Source organism: Castanea sativa, chromosome 6 (assembly GCF_040712315.1).
Source record: "Castanea sativa cultivar Marrone di Chiusa Pesio chromosome 6, ASM4071231v1".
Classification (NCBI taxonomy): domain Eukaryota; kingdom Viridiplantae; phylum Streptophyta; class Magnoliopsida; order Fagales; family Fagaceae; genus Castanea; species Castanea sativa.
Window position 1 is genome coordinate 24090469 of NC_134018.1, and position 16265 is coordinate 24106733.

A 16265-nucleotide genomic window follows, 5' to 3' on the forward strand; every position below is an offset into this window, starting at 1 on the left:
CCAAAAGACTTTGTTGGGCCATCCTTGATAAATTACTGGGCCCAATGCCCCTACACATATTATATACGAAAAACAATAAACAAACAATAACATAGTTGACAACCATAACCTAATTGAAGCCTAGCCCTCAATATCTCCAGTGGAGTCGCCACTATGAGAGACTGCACCCCTAGCCCGTTTTATAGTGTTGGGCTAAACCCACGTGAATGGGTGGAGTCGTGTTATTGCCTCTCAAAATGGAGGTTCGACTAGTTATATTTTCCCCTTTAGATGAAGGGTTTTACAATGGAGTCGCCACTTATTTTATTATTGGGATAAATAAGAAAACCGAAATTGAAAAATTCCTCATTTTATTAATTTTCACTTGAATTTACATTGATCATAAGAAAATTACATGGCTTTGGTCCTAGATACAATTTAAGAAAAAGTACATAGCTTTGTTTCCTAGTTACAATCTAAAAATTGAAAATTACAAGGATAAACATTGGTCTATCAACCCTTGACCTAAATTCAGAGGCTATATTACAAGGTGGGAAGGTGTTAGGCACCCACCTCGCCCGGTGAAACTGGTCTTCTAGACTATGGTGGCCAACATTCATATCACATCATCTAATATATTATCAATCAATTTGCATGTTGAATTTAACGTGTGTGCATGTGATAAACCCTAATTCAATTTATTAAGCATTACATTTGGATTGAAAAATAAATTCTAGTGAATGTGTGTGTATGATGATATCCTAGATTCAAGGATTTGAAAGAATTATGAAACAAACATGTTTTTTATATTTTTGATGTGGATTTAAGATCGAAACTAGTGTTTATGCATGAACATGTGATGAACAGCCAAGAACATATGAAGAACACATGAGAACATTCAAACATATTCAAAAGAACTTAAATAATTACTATCATGCTTCAATCTTAAACTCTCATCAAGGCAATACAAAAAACAAGTTAGGAAAATGGATTATACCTTCATGCAAAATCTATATGGTAGAAGAGGAGACTCTTGGTAGAGGTCCTAAGGGTGGAGGAAAAGAAGAGTTAGGAGAGGAAAAGTAAGTTTCACTCAATACCTTGAGTTTCAAGAAGACCAAGATATGACAAGACTATTCAACTTCCTCGAACTTAAGAGAGGAGAAGAGATGGGGTTTTTGTGTGTCCTGGAATGAAAGAGAAAGGGGATTTATATAGTAGTGGTGGAGAAAATATGAATGGAAGACCATTAATGAGGTTTGACAAAGAATCATGAACTTAGACCTCATTTTAGCCTTGGGGGAAATGTGGAGCATTAAATGTAGAGATTGGTGGGAGTGAGGAGCAAGCCTAAATTCAGTTTTCCCGTAACTATTGTAATAGCCTGTAGAGATAATTTCGAAAAATCATATCTGACTTAATGCTGATCGGAATTGTCTCGTTCTTGTGCTAAAATTGAAGCCCCAGATGTCTAGTTTCTGGAAAAATTAACTTTATTCACAGATTCAAAATATTCTGAAAGATATCGATGAAATAGTGAGCAGAGGTCATTTGTTAGAAAATGGTTTCAGCACAATTAACATTAATAGGTCCCAAATTAGCTCCCAATTAACATCAAATGGCTCCAATCACTCTCATTTCAGACTTAATTGATTCCAAATTTACTCTAATTAAAAGATAATTGCACAAATTATTCATTGAATAATTAATGTTTAACTATCTAATTAATTAAGTGTGTGTGCAGCCTTACCATAAAATGTAGTCCTAACCAATCAAATTATAACACATTATTAATCTCAAATTGATTATAATTATAACCAATTGAAATCAATTATTTATAATCACATGTAATCGGACTCAATTTATGACAATGCATCTTGGCCATTAAAATTTGATTTGATGATAACTTTCAATCTGATGGTCTGATTAGGGCTTATGACCAGGCGATTTGATCATTACAACATCAAGATCATTTTGGTGAAATGAGATTAAGGATCTAATGACCAGAATCAAGATGTATATTTCCAATTTAAAATTACTCTTTTACCTTCCAAGTGAGGTTAAATGCGGGTTGCAAAATGAGGTGTCAACAGTTCCATCAACACTAAATGCGGTTACCCAACATACTGAGGTTTTGACCATGACAATAGATCTCACTCCTGATATATCAAAGCAACCTACATCTCATGATTAGGTCAATTATTCTTTCAAGATTTAGAGTTGATGTAAATCGAAGTCGTGAGATTTATTATTCATTTGACAGTCGTTAGGAGAATAATAAATCTCACAGCGGTCCAGTTCAATATGTCTTAACTCTTAAAACTTATCAACATACCAACTAGAAGTCTCCACTTTCATGATCAAGACAAATCATCTTAGTTGATATGTTATAGTCTTCACAGATGAAACGCTGAATTTCATCACCGACTACGAACTATATTTTGAGTTTACAAGGAACTTGTGATTTACATCTTCTGTGACTAAATCACATAAATCACATACAATGCATCTCATGGACTATGATAATGTCCCATTAGTTCATTTATAGATAGTCTCATATAATTAAACAATTTAATTATTTATAACATGCTAATAAATTGGATTTTAGGGCATAAACTCCAACACTTTCATCCAAGATAGGTGGCCATATTGGTGCAGGAGGGACATGGTGCCCCTATAGAACCTGCCAATGCTAAGTCAATGCCTAATAAGGAGAATGAGGGCCCCTCTGAAGCCCGAGTCAAAATTAAACCAGCTCCCACCAAAGATGATATGGTCCATTGATCGTTGTTACTAAGAAAAGATCCAACGGGAAAATTGGACCAAGGAAGGATCTAGTTAGTGGAACGAATCACTCTAACTCTAGTCAGATCAATAACTGGACCAAATGGCCTAGATGGGTCCATTCCCCTAGGGATAGAAGCATGGGGACCAATACCGACGGTTACACAAATAAGCCTAAAGCCAAGAGAAAAAGTGATTCTTGCTCTAGCCACGTCTTGTCTTCGGACATGTGTCCCCTCCCCACCTAAGATATTGAGCCAGCTCAACTTTTTTTGAGTTCCTATGACACTGGTTCTGGTAAGGACGTGACTTGTGATAAGTTCATATTTAATTCTCCAGCCTCCCCCTTTTCCCTAAACAAACTCGCCGCTCCATCCTCATCTAATTCTATCTCTTCTCAACGTTCCTCTCCCAACCATGGAAAGAAAGCCTTATCCTTTAATGGACATAAAGACAAGACCCATGCCCCTCGAACCCCAATGTTGGGCAATCCTCCTCAAGGGCAAGATCATGCCCCTCTTGGATGCAATGATGGCCCAGATAAAAGCAGACCCAACCCATGTGATAATGTGGTTCGATCAAGAACCTCTGACAGCATGGAGTCACATTTTTCCCCTAACCCCTCTGAGCCAAAGGATTATGTTTCTACCCCTGGACCCAGCTTGGCAAGAATGGAAAAATCTTTGGTGGGTCTTTTTCACGAACATTCCAACCCCTCAAGAGGGGAAAGTTTTTGCTTGGAGAGGATTGCCATCAACTTTGCTGGAGCTAATCTGGAACGGATCGGATCGGATCAAGGAGTGGAGCTCACAAAAAGAAGAATGTTGGAGGGCCCTCAGGTAGCTCTAAACATGTGGGGCAATAAGAGCTATTACACACTGCTGCAAGTTTTCCACCTAACTGTGAAGTTCTCATTCTTGCTAGGTCAAAGGGAAAGGGAATTAGGAGTCATGAAGCATTTGATATCCATATCCCCAGGGGAGGGTTTCACCAACACCTTCCTGAGAAGGGTGGGATGGAATTTGATAGAGCAAAGGTTGGCCCTCCTATATAAGGAGGAATGCCCTACTCCCCTTCATATATTTCTCAATGAATATCATCATCTAGAACTTTCGAGGTGCTTTCGATGCCAACTTCAGGAGATCAGTTCTGGACCTTATTCGAATTCGTCAGTCATCCATTATGATCATTACTAAAACAAGGGTAGGGGGAGATAGAGCAAAAGAAATTACTGATTAGTTGCCTTTTGAAGGGGCACTCCATGATAATACTTATGGCTATGCGGGAGGCATCTGGCTTCTATGGCCCAAGAGGTGGTGGACATTGGTAAACTGGCCTTGACAGAGCAGGAAATCCATGCCATTGTCAAGGTGAGATCTTCTAACCTTTCTTGGATTATTTCTGCTATTTATGCTAGTCCTAGAATTGTTGAGTGTTCTTGTCTCTAGAATAATTTATCTGTTGTGGCTAAACTCCATAAGCTCTCGTGGGTTATGCTTGGGGATTTCAATGAAGTTCTCTCTAGCAATGACAAATTTGAGGGGAACCCGATTTGCATTAGTCGAGCTTTGAGATTCAAAGAGTGTCTGGATGATTGTGGCATGATGGATCTGGGCTTTTGTGGGCTTAGATACACCTGCTCCAATTTGAGGGACATTACTGACTTAATTCTTGAAAGGCTTGACCACTGTTTCTCCAATGTTGCTTGGCAAGTCCTTTATCCAAAAGCTATTGTGCAACATTTGACCAGGATTCATTCTGATCATAGCCTAATCATGCTAAGTCTAGTCCAAGACCAAAACCTAGGCTTGCAAAGGCCCTTTTAGTTTCAAGCCATGTGGACTAACCATCCCTCTTAACCCTGTCTACTCCCGGAAGTGTGGGATGGCTCGCCCCCCCTTCTCCCCACTATCGAAGTATTCACCAGGAAATTGAAAATGTGGAACAAGGAAACCTTCGGTAATATCTTCCATAGGAAAAGAAGGATTGAAGCTAGACTCCATGGAATCCAAAAAGCCTTCAGTGATGGCCTGAACTCCTTCCTCCTTAACCTTGATAGAGAGCTTACAAGTGAGTATCAATCCATTCTCCAAATGGAGGAAGAATTTTGGGCTGCAAAATCCAGACTCAATTGGATGTTACAAGGAGACAGAAATACATGATTTTTCCATACCTCCACAATAAATAAAAGAAGAAGAAAATAGAATCATGTCCATTAAGGATAACATGGGAAATTGGATCTTTAAGGCTTTTGAGGTTGCCACCTTCATTAGGCAAGGATATATCAACCTTTTCACTTCTAAGATGACTTCTGCCCCTAGAAATCACTGGGTTCCTTCCAACTGGCCTTGCCACTTGTCTGATGATAACTTCAACCTCCTAGCTAGAACTGTCCAATCAGAGAAAATTAGAAAGGTTTTATGGTCTCTTAAGCCATTCAAAGCCCTTGACCCAGATGGGTATCCTGCTGAATTTTTTCAAAATGCTTGGTCCATGGTTGGGGACTCAGTTATCAATGAGGTTTCCAACATTTTTCGAAATCGAGTTATGCCAGCGAACCTTAATCAAACCCTTGTGTCTCTTATTCCTAAATGTGATGGTCCCGAAAGCCTTAACAGCTATAGACTGATTAGCCTATGTAACACCATTTACAAAGGAGTCATGAAAATTATTGTGAATAGGATTTGCCCTCACCTTGACGCCTTCGTTTCACCCCTTCAGACTGCCTTCGTTCCTAGTAAAAGAGGGCTGGATAATTTTATCATAGGCTAAGAGCCCATTCATTCAATGTCCCTCAAGAAAGGTATTAGTGGCTGCATGGCTGTTAAAATTGATCTTGAAAAAACCTATGATAGGCTTGAATGGAATTTTATTCAGGATGTGCTTTTTCTTAGTCAACTTTCCCCTTGCTCTGGTTGAGCTCTTTATGAGCTGTGTCTCCACCTCCTCCATAGCCTTGCTCTTTAATGGTAGTGCTCTTCCCCCCTTTCTCCCTTCTAGAGGCATCCGGTAGGGGAACCCTTTGTCTAATTACCTTATTAATGATAAATGCTCCTCCAAACTCTAGGATCTAGTAAAAGCTTCCAAGGATGGTCCTGCTTTTTCTCATCTGTTCTTTGCGGACAATTTGATCTTGTTTGGCAAAGCAGATGAAAAAAACTGTCAAAGTATCCGAGATGTTTTAGCGATCTTTGAGATCTTATCTAGCCAAAAGGTTAGTGTTGCTGTTGATACAGTATTTTGTCCGCCCTCGATTTGCGTGTTGAACTCCGTAATATTCAAAAATATTATTTTCTCTCCATGGGGCCACTAAAACATCCAGAATGAAGTGGCGCAACCCATTTGGACACCAGAGCACCCAAAGTGTCATTTTCAGCTAAAATGACCAAAATGCCCCTGGTCAACCTTGGGTTGACCGAAAGTCAAACAAAGTCAAAATCCCCTCAAAATAGCACCTTTCATAGTTTTACATCAAACCCAGACTTTTTGAGACTTTTGGCAAATTTGACCAAGTTTGACCCGAAGTTGACTCCCAACGGCCCTAGAAACCCTAATTTTGATCCAGCCGTCAGAATGGGTTATAGCTAATGCCATTGCGAAGATTATCAAATTCTTAGTCCAACGACTATTCATGGGTCAAAATCGGTTAGAACAATCGAGATATCATGAAAACCGGGCTAACGCACCGATCGATGCACCACTAACTTTCGGAAGCCATAACTTTTGATTCAATCGTTGAATTTTCAAGTTCCATACCTTTTTAGAAACAGGAAGTCAAGATCTTTTCAGGGGTGTCAAGATCAACTTGATCCGAGACCATTTGAAGGTGGCGGCCCTTCTCCAAACTAGAAAAAGAGGGACTATTTTGGGTTTTGCTCTATGCGTGGACATTTTCTGCACATTTTTCCTTTCTCCCAAACACATTTTACACATAAAAAACACAAAAAACACATCAAAGTCTCTTGATTCGTCCTTCTTCACAAAAAATACAAGGTATTATTCTAACACCCAATCTTCCTCTCCTTGGTTCTACACTTTGGATTTGGGGTTAAGGGGTGTGGATGTAGCTTTTTAGCTACTATCCACACCCCTAACTCTCTAAATCTTTCCCTAGCATTTATCTTGGTTTCTCTTGTTTTAATAACATGATATATTGCTTTATCTAGCATGTTTCTTGTTTTACCTTGCTTCTAGCATGTTCTTGGTTTATTTCCATATGCTTCCATGTTTGTTTACATGTTAGTTACCCTTTTCTTACATGTTTTATGCTTTGTTCTATGTTTTCTATGTTAGATCCTTTCTTTTCTATGTGTTGATGTTTGGTCTATATGTTCACATGCTTGATATCACATTTTTTGCCATGCCTTGCTTAAATCTACATGTTTACATGCATGTTTCTATGCCTATATGCCTATGTCTATGCCTTCACATGCTTGTATGCTTGGATTTGTGTTCTTCCATGCTTTTATGCTTACATTCACATGCTTAGATGTATATCCACATGCTTACATGCGCATTTCCATGCTTATGTGTGTAGATCGGTGTGTTTACATGCTTAGATCGATGTTCTCTACATGCTTTATGCCATCATCTATATGCTTGCGAGCTTCACGTTATGTTTATGTGCTTAGGCCTAGACCTTGTTTGTTGTGCCATGTGCTATTGTAGCCATTTTGTTCATTTTATCGCATTTTCTTGTATTTTGGCCCATGGTTAGGACCCAATCTAGACCCTATGGTCTTTGTCATCGTCCATGTACCATGGCCCATATTGAAAGGGTTTGGATCATTCCTATTTACATGTCTATGTTTGCTTGTTTCTATGCTTTATGCTTGTGTTAGCCTCTCTAGTTCCAGGCTTTTCCATGTTTGGTGCCCTTCGCGGGCTTGACCTTGTATGGTTACATTAGACACCCATGAGGCCATTGTACGAATGTAACCATTTGGGAGGCACCTCCGAATGCCGGGTTGCTCCATGCGTGCCCTTCCCTTTGTCGCTCCGCGTGATGCTATGTTTACCATGCTTGTTTGTGTCACCTTTGGCTTTCTATGCATCTTTATACGCTTGCTTTCATGTCCATGCATGAGTCTTGCTTGCTAGTATGTCGTCCATACTTAAATACAATGAAGTTATGGACATTTGATCCAAACCTACATTTGTCCCTTGCGAACACCACATTTTGTTTGCTTTCTTGCTTGTTTTCCTTCTCGCTTGTTTACTTATTTTCTTGTTTCTTAGCTTGCCATGTCTATCATGCTTATCTGCTTTATGCCTCTTTCATATGCTCTTTGCATCTTTTCCTTCCATTGCTTGTTTGCTGGTTTCTTATCTTTGCCTTCGCATGTACACATAAGGAGCGAGGACGCATGGAGCTAGGGCACGGTCTCCCAGACGCAAGCAAAAAAAGCGAGGATGCGAGCATGTGAATATAAGCCAAGCGGCTATGTTCAGTAGATTTAAGGGTCTAGCCTCTCCTATTTGGTTATGTACTCTTTTAAACCACCTTCCTTCCTCCCTCATTTCTCTCTTAGATGGGTTGTATTAGATATATCATGCCATGTACCATTCGTCCTCATCTCTAGAGTATGGTGACCCCTATTTACTTTCCTGCACCTATATTTTGGGCCATGCTCTAGAGATGTAGGCATTTACTTTCTTGTTTTGTGTGCTTGTAGTGTGCATGATGTATGTATATATATACCTGCTCGCCCCTTCCGGTGTGATTGTCACAGTCCATATCACCTAAGGCAAAGTGATGCCTAATTTTCGCCGTGAAAGTAAGGTGACATGTCACCGGATTTTCGCCGTGGAAATCTAGTACTTTGCTTGAATGCCTTAGGAAAGCATAGATTAGGACCACACTTATTCAAAAGCCAAACCTCGAAGCCCCCTATGCATGCAAAGCCCCGAAAGCCAATGCCAAAATCATGTTTTTTACTGTCAATCTCTGAAAATTAAGATTTTATCAAAACAAAGGACTATCCTTGGACAAACGTTGTGGGGTGCCTAACACCTTCCCCACACGTAACCAAACTTTCGGACTCAAGATTTTTTTTGCTATCCACATTAGATTAGGAAAAATGCAATTTTTCTTAGCCTAGGATTGTTAATAAAATCAACTAGAAACAGATGACCAATCACACTTTAGAAAAACCCAATGATTGGTGGCGACTTCACTTACCTTTGGTAATCACCTAAAATTTGGCCAATAGTCCCGCCATACCTCCAAAGGTAGACAAATACCTTCCTTCATCGAGAGAGAGAGAGAGAGCACTCAAAGTACCACTTGAACCACACCGTTATCGAGAGGGGCCTCCAACGGGCCCTGTGCGCGCGGGAGCGTCGTCACGGTTGGTGGTCAAACGAAGGCCCGATGGTGGTTTTCCAGCCGTTTGAGGTCCGGGTGTCGACAGCTGCAAAATCCAGAGTCTATTTCTCCCCTAATATATCTAGATCCCATTGTGATAGATTGGCTAAGACATTAGGGTTTCACTCCACCCTTAACTTGGGGAAATACTTGGGCTTTCCTCTCAAGCACCGAGATCATCCACCCAAGACTACAATTTCATTATTGAGAAAATGCAGTCCAAATTGGTGAGCTGGAAGGCCAACTTGTTGTCCTTTGTAGGGAGAGTAGTGCTAACCTAGGCCACCTTAACTGCCATTCCTTCGTAAATTATGCATGGGGTTGCCTTGCCAAGGAGAATCTTTAACTCCTTGGATAGGATCAGCAGAGATTTCATCTGGGGCTCCCCTACGAAAAGGAAAGAGCTTCACCTTCTAAGTTGGAAGAAAATAGCTAAACCAAAGAAGGAAAGGGGCTTAGGGATCCATGCTGCTAAACCTAAAAACATTGCGATCCTTGCCAAATTAAGATGGCAGTTCCATCAGGTAAAAGACTCCTTGTGGGCTTGCATTCTCAAGAAGAAGAACAAGCTGAACTTCTCCTCTCCCAAAAGTTGTTCTCTTGCGTGGGTTGGGATTAAATTAGGGAATGAAATTTTTCTAAAGGGACAAGGTGGCAAGCTGGTTCCAACAGTAACCTTAGCTTCTAGTACGACCACTAGTGCTCCTTAGGTGTACTAAGGAATCTCATTTTAGGACCTCTAAGCTTTGAGGTTGATAAGATTAGGGTGAAAGATGTTTTATTAACAAAGCTTGGAATCTAGATTCTATCTCCTTTGTTGTTCCCCCTGAAGTTCTACAGATTTTCAAAGCCATGCCTGTCCATCACGAATCCACTAGGGAGGACTCTATCATTTGGTGCTCCTCACATAATGGAGATTTCGACCCAAAAAATGTCTATTTCTTAGCTAACTTCGCTTCTAACCTAAGGCTTCCATTCCATGATCACTGGTTTTGGAATGCAGACACCTTCCCCAGAATCAAAATTTTCCTTTGGCAATGTGTTGGAATTGTCTCCCAGTTAATAGCACTCTTGTTCTCAGGGGTATGCCTGTTGAGAATGCTTGTAGTTTCTGTCTTGACCCTCATGAATCATATTACACGTCTTACGTGACTGCATCATTGCAAAATCCTTTTGGCAGAATACCCACCCTCCCATTGATTTTCATCAGTTCTATAGCATGGATCTCCCAACCTAGCTTCGCATGAATTGTTGTAGCTCTCTCCAGGTACCTCCCCATTATGCTCTTGGGAGGCCTTTTTTCTGCTTGCCATTTGGCAACTTTAGATTCAGAGGAACAACCAGATTTTCAAAAACACCCATGTCAACTATCATCTCTTCCGTAACACTCCCAACAAGGCTGTGGAGTACAACCTCCTTGGTTTGGATAGGAAGTAGTTTAAAAGGGCAGCTTGTTAAGGAAGTGTCTTGGATCAGCCCAAATCATGGATGGGTGAAGCTTAAGTCTGATGGGTCGTCCATGGGCAATCCAGGTGTAGCTAGGGGAGGAGGTGTTATTAGGAATCACAATGGGAAATGGATCAGAGGCTTCTCCAAGTCCATCGGTATCACTACTAGTGTCATAGCGGAGCTTTGGGCCCTTAGGGATAGGCTTAAGCTATGCATAGACATACACTTGCTTGCAGTTATTGTTGAATTAGATGCCCTCTTAGTTGTTGATATGATAAATGGGAACTTAGCCTTTTCCTTATGTTTATCCCCTCTTGTTGATGATTGCAGGGCTTTACTTAGTAGAATCCCTCGTCACCAGGTGCAGCACTGTTACAAAGAAGCAAATGCAATGGCTGATGCTCTTGCCAGATTTTGTGCTAACATGGAGGATGATTTTGTTGTTTTTAATTCTCCTCTTGCTAATATGTTAATGCTCTTGTACCAGGATACTTCTAATTTTGTGTACTTAAAGCATTGTCTGAGCAGTGCCAACCCTGTACTGATGGTTTAGCTTTTATTCTTAAGCTTCTTCACGCAAAGTCCCAAAAGCCAGACCTTTTCCTTCTTTTCTATTTCTTACTTTATCTTATGGTTATGGACGGTAGACTCAAGTAATAGCTTTTTAAATTTTATTTTTTGGAGGACATGTGTAGCTTTTATGGCCTTTAAACTTGAAGTTTGGGCAGTGTGCCTTTGATAGGACACTAACCCATGTGAACTTGATAATTCAAAGTTTTAAAAATTTTTATTTTTTTAATTAAAATCTCTTTAAAACCTTAGAAGTTTCCTACGGCAGGTAGGAAAAGACATTAATTTTATTACTATTATTATTAACTAAATAGTAAATAGTATATACATCAATGGCCTAATATTACTAAGAGGGCGTTTGGATTCACGTCCAGCCCACGTCCACGTTTTGGAGACTTTTTTTTTTTTTTAAAGCAGCCGCACATATTGACTTTTAGCTATGAACAGTACACAAAATTACTGTTTATGGGTCCCACAAATTTCACTTTTCATCAACTTTTTCATTAAAAATGGGTCCCACAATACTATTCACACATTTAAAAATTATTTTGCTACAGTGTTTTCAGTTTTCAGTTTTCAGCTTTCAGTTTCAGCAAAATAAGTTCTATCCAAACAGACCCTAATTAGCTCACACTTTAACTAAAGCTTAACATATTAAGTGAATTTTTTATTTCTAAATTTAAATTTCTTTTACAAATTATAGGGATTTAACTTAACATATATAAATATATGAAATTAGCGGTAATCCCGAAACGGTATACCGGTATTAACCGGTACAGAAATATTTCGTTTTCATGATAAATATGAAAGGTCCTTTGGTATAGTATTGACTTCCTTGATTCTATTACCCTTTTTACAAAAAAAGAAAAAGAAAAACACAAGTAGGACTCCAAATGAATTGAGTCACTGCTTTTTGGTTGGTACACAAGTGACTCAATTCATTTTTCTTTATTGAAATGATGGAGGAGTCTTATTTGTTTGTTTGTAATTTGTATATTCCTTTGGTATGCAAGATTATGTTTTTTTGGGTAAAAGTAAAACCATTTTTCTTTTCTTTTCTCCCATTTTGCGTGCTTCTAATCCCAAATGGCCAATGCCCAATGCGTCTCTATTCTGAATTATTAAGGCGCTGTTTAGTAATATTATTCTAATAATGTTATTTGTATTTTTTGAAAATGCAGATTAAGGCTGCGTTTGTTTTGGTGTAAAATATTTTCAGGATGTAAAATAATTTCAGGTGAAAATATTTTCGAGAAAAGAAAATATTTTTAGGTGTTTGGTGGCATTTTAAAAAATACTTTGAAAAATATTTTCAAGTGTTTGGTTGTGTCCTTGAAAATATTATAAAAAACACATTTTCTCTCTATTGCTCACATTTTCTCAGCTTCCAATCAATATATAAAAATCCTTTCTCAGAGAAACACAGAACAAATAAAACCAAAAAAAAAAAAAATCATCAAATCCGGGAGAGAAGAAGGAAGAGAGAGAGAGGAGAGATCGTGCGATTGAAGGCGAAGGCTTCGATCGCGCGGCGGAGGCTTCGATCGCGTGATTGACGGCGAAGGCGAGATATGCAGCGGAGGTTCGATCACGCGATGGACGGCGAAGGCGAGATCGCGTTGCGGGGATCGATCTTTGCTTGATCGGCGGTGAGAGGCACAACCCGAACGGTGAGATTGCACGGTGTTGAGTTGATCTTGGTTCAGTTCTTTTTTCCTTTTTTTTTTTTTTTTCCTAGAAATGGTTTGAAGGTAATGGTTTGGAGATGGTTTGGAGATGGGTTTTTCTGGAAATAGTTTGGAGATGAGTTTTTCTGGAGATGGGTTTTGGACCGTGGGAAATGGTTTGGAGATGGGTTTTTCTGGAAATAGTTTGGAGATGGGTTTTGGATCATGTGAGGAGTGTGCTCGAACTCTCTGGTGTGGTTTCCGAAAATTGTTTGAAGGTAAAATAAAACTGTAAATGATTTTCCGTCTGAAGGGGCGTATTTTCCGATCAAACCGTAAATGATTTTTCGTTGACCGAATTTTTCGTAGATGCCAAACACACGTAAACGCGTAAAATGATTTTCTGAAAGAGTTTTCAGTCCAAACAAAAGAAACCTAAGTGAAAAAGTAAGTAAAAATGCTTATAATTTAACACATTTATTAAACAGCCCCAAAATGAGTCCCACTCCCACCGTTCCTCTCTCTTTTAGGTAGGTAGTATCAAATGTCATCATTCATAAATTCACTTTATAAATTTCAATTTAAGTCTTTACTGCTTTTGATTACAAAGTTATAATTTACAAGCAATGACAAACGACGCCGTTCCACAGTACTCCTCTTCATCTTCATCTTCGTCTTCATCTTCCAGTACTGGCTCAGACATGCCGAAGAACGACGTCGTTTCCTCTTCCTCTTACTCTGAAATCTGGAACTACCTCTGGATCCCTCTCCTCATTTCTTACTCAAAAGAACTCAGTCTCGCCAAAGCTCAGTCAACGATTCTTCTCCCAACTCAAAATCATCAACTCGGTCTCGCCGACTCCACCACCACCTGTATCGCTCCAGATCCCAATCTCAACTACCGGCCGGTCATCGGAATTCTGAGCCACCCGGGCGACGGCGCCTCTGGACGTCTCAGCAATGCCACAAACGCTTCCTACATTGCGGCCTCCTATGTCAAATTCGTTGAATCCGCTGGTGCTCGTGTTATTCCTCTCATCTATAATGAACCTTCCCACATTCTTTTCCAGGTATTATTATTTAATTAACCTTACTTCTTCCTTCAAGGTTTTATTTATTATGCTAGTTGAAATTTGAAAAAGAAAAAGAATTATTTGGGCTTTTTATTTATTTATTAGATTAGGGTTCAGGTTAGGTAGATGATGAGCTTTTTGAGTATATTGCGATGATGAAGTTCCTTAGGAGGCGTTTGTGCTAATTGACATGTTTTGAGTTTTGACGGCAAGGGAGATGGATGGATAGGGATTGATGCCTTCTTTATTTTTTAATTCGAGATATATTTTCATACGCCTATGGTGCAGATAGATTTCTTAATTGAATGAATTTCTTAATGAATGTTGCTAAAATACATTTTTTTATATATTAAATGTATTTTTTCTATAAAAGGAATAATTAATTACTGAGCGCGTGCTCAAAGTTTCTTCTCTTTTTTGGGTAAAGATTAATAATTTGTATTTATTATAATTTAAAATTTCTATATTTTTTTTTGGATAAGTAATAAAGAAATTTTATAAAAATACACAGCCTGGTACATAGGAAAGGTACAAAAAGGCAAAACATTAAGAAACTAAATTACAATGATCTAACAACACAGGAAGGGAAATACATGAAAAAGATGGTAAAACAAGACACCATTTGAGAAGAGTAAAAAAGAAGAAAGACTTAAGCTCAATCATAGACCGTTCATGACTCTCAAAGCTTCTTGAATTCCATTCCCGCCAAATACACCACATCAAACAGTGCGGCACAAGCCTCCAAATAACTACATTACGATGATGCCTGAATTTGCATGTCCAACAATCCAACAAATCCACTACCCTCTGAGGCATCACCCAACAAACACCAAACAAGCTAAAGATCATACTCCACATCTCAAAGGCTATAAGACAGTGAAGGAGGAGATGATCTACAAACTCTCCACACCTTTTGCACAAAAAAACACCACTTGAGGACAACAAAATGTCTCTTCCAAAGGTTGTCTATAGTTAGAATCTTGCCTAAAGCCGCAGTCCAAGAGAAAAAAGCTACTTGAGGAGGAATCTTCGATTGCCATACCATTTTTCAAGGGAAAGAACTGCCAGTAGAAGGGGAAATAGAGTGGTAATACCCACTCACCTTAAAACCTCGTCTGCTGGCTGGCATCCAACAAAGAACGTCAGAACCAACACCCCGCACCTTTGTGGAGTATATCAAAACCATAAACAAATCCAAAGATTGTGACTCTTGTTCATTCACTAACTGACGAAACTGAATGTCCCAAGAAACTCTCCTATTTACAAAGCACATAACCTCAGAGACTGAAACATCCCTTGTCCTACTGATATTATATAGATCTGGAAACGCCTCCTTAAGCGGACGATTCCTACACCACACATCATCCCAAAACTTCACATGGGTTCCATCACCCACTTCATACCGAATGAACTTGGAAAAATTCCCCCAGCCACTCCGAATGAACTTCCACAAACAAACACCATAAGCCCCAGATACAGATTTTGTGCACCAACCACCCCACTCATTCCCATACTTCGCCCCAATGACCCTTCTCCAAAGGGCATCATCATTCTCCAAACCATAGCGCCACAACCATTTGGCTAATAAGGCAAAGTTAAACCTTCTCAAACACCTAATGCCTATCCCTCCATTCTTCACTGGCCTGCATATCTTAGACCAATTTACTAAATGAATTTTATGCTCATCCCTTATACCAGTCCAAAGGAAGTCCCTTTGTAATTTCTCCATCCTCTTAGCCAACTTGTCTGGGATAGGGAAAAGAGAAAGGAAATACGTAGGTAAGCTAGAGAGAGTACTCTTAATAAGGGTAACCTTGCCCCCCTTAGATAAATACAACCTCTTCCAACCAGCTAACCTTTGTTCCATCTTCTCCAAAATAGGATTCCAAATCGTCTTATCTTTAAAAGAAGCACCCAACGGGAGACCTAAATATTTCAGCGGAAGAGCCGACTCCCTACAACCCAAAATCTCCACTAGCTCATGAAGATTAGGCACATCCCCAACTGGAACCAATTCAGACTTTCCTAAATTAATTTTTAGGCCAGACATCTCCTCAAATCTAGAGAGAATCCCACGCAAGGTTGTTATATGATTGCTATCAGCATCACAGAAAACAAGAGTATCATCCGCGAACAAAAGGTGAGACACCATCATTAAGGAACCAGTCGCATTCCCCACTGTGAAGCCCGAAAACTGCCCTGTTGTAGTAGTTGTAGCCAACATACGGCTCAATGCCTCCATGACAATATCAAAGAGAATAGGGGATAAAGGGTAACCTTGCCGAAGTCCTCTAGAAATCCCAAAAAAGGCAGAAGGGCTACCATTGATCAAAATGGAGAATTTAACAGTTGATACACAACACCTGATCCACCTTC

At 39.5% G+C, this 16265-nt stretch overlaps 1 protein-coding gene across 2 annotated transcripts in view; it reads left to right on the plus strand.

The window, feature by feature from the left end:
* The first annotated feature begins 13376 nt into the window (after positions 1 to 13376).
* The window catches only part of LOC142640461 (gamma-glutamyl hydrolase 2-like), a 66435-nt gene continuing 63546 nt past the window's right edge, over positions 13377 to 16265 (plus strand). Inside the window, exon 1 of one of the 2 annotated variants that reach the window (XM_075814572.1) lies at positions 13377 to 13886. In XM_075814572.1, coding sequence (XP_075670687.1) covers positions 13443 to 13886 — 444 coding nt within the window. In that variant the 5' untranslated portion in view covers positions 13377 to 13442. The remainder of the gene's footprint in view (positions 13887 to 16265) is intronic. The other variant, XM_075814573.1, reaches the window with a different exon arrangement.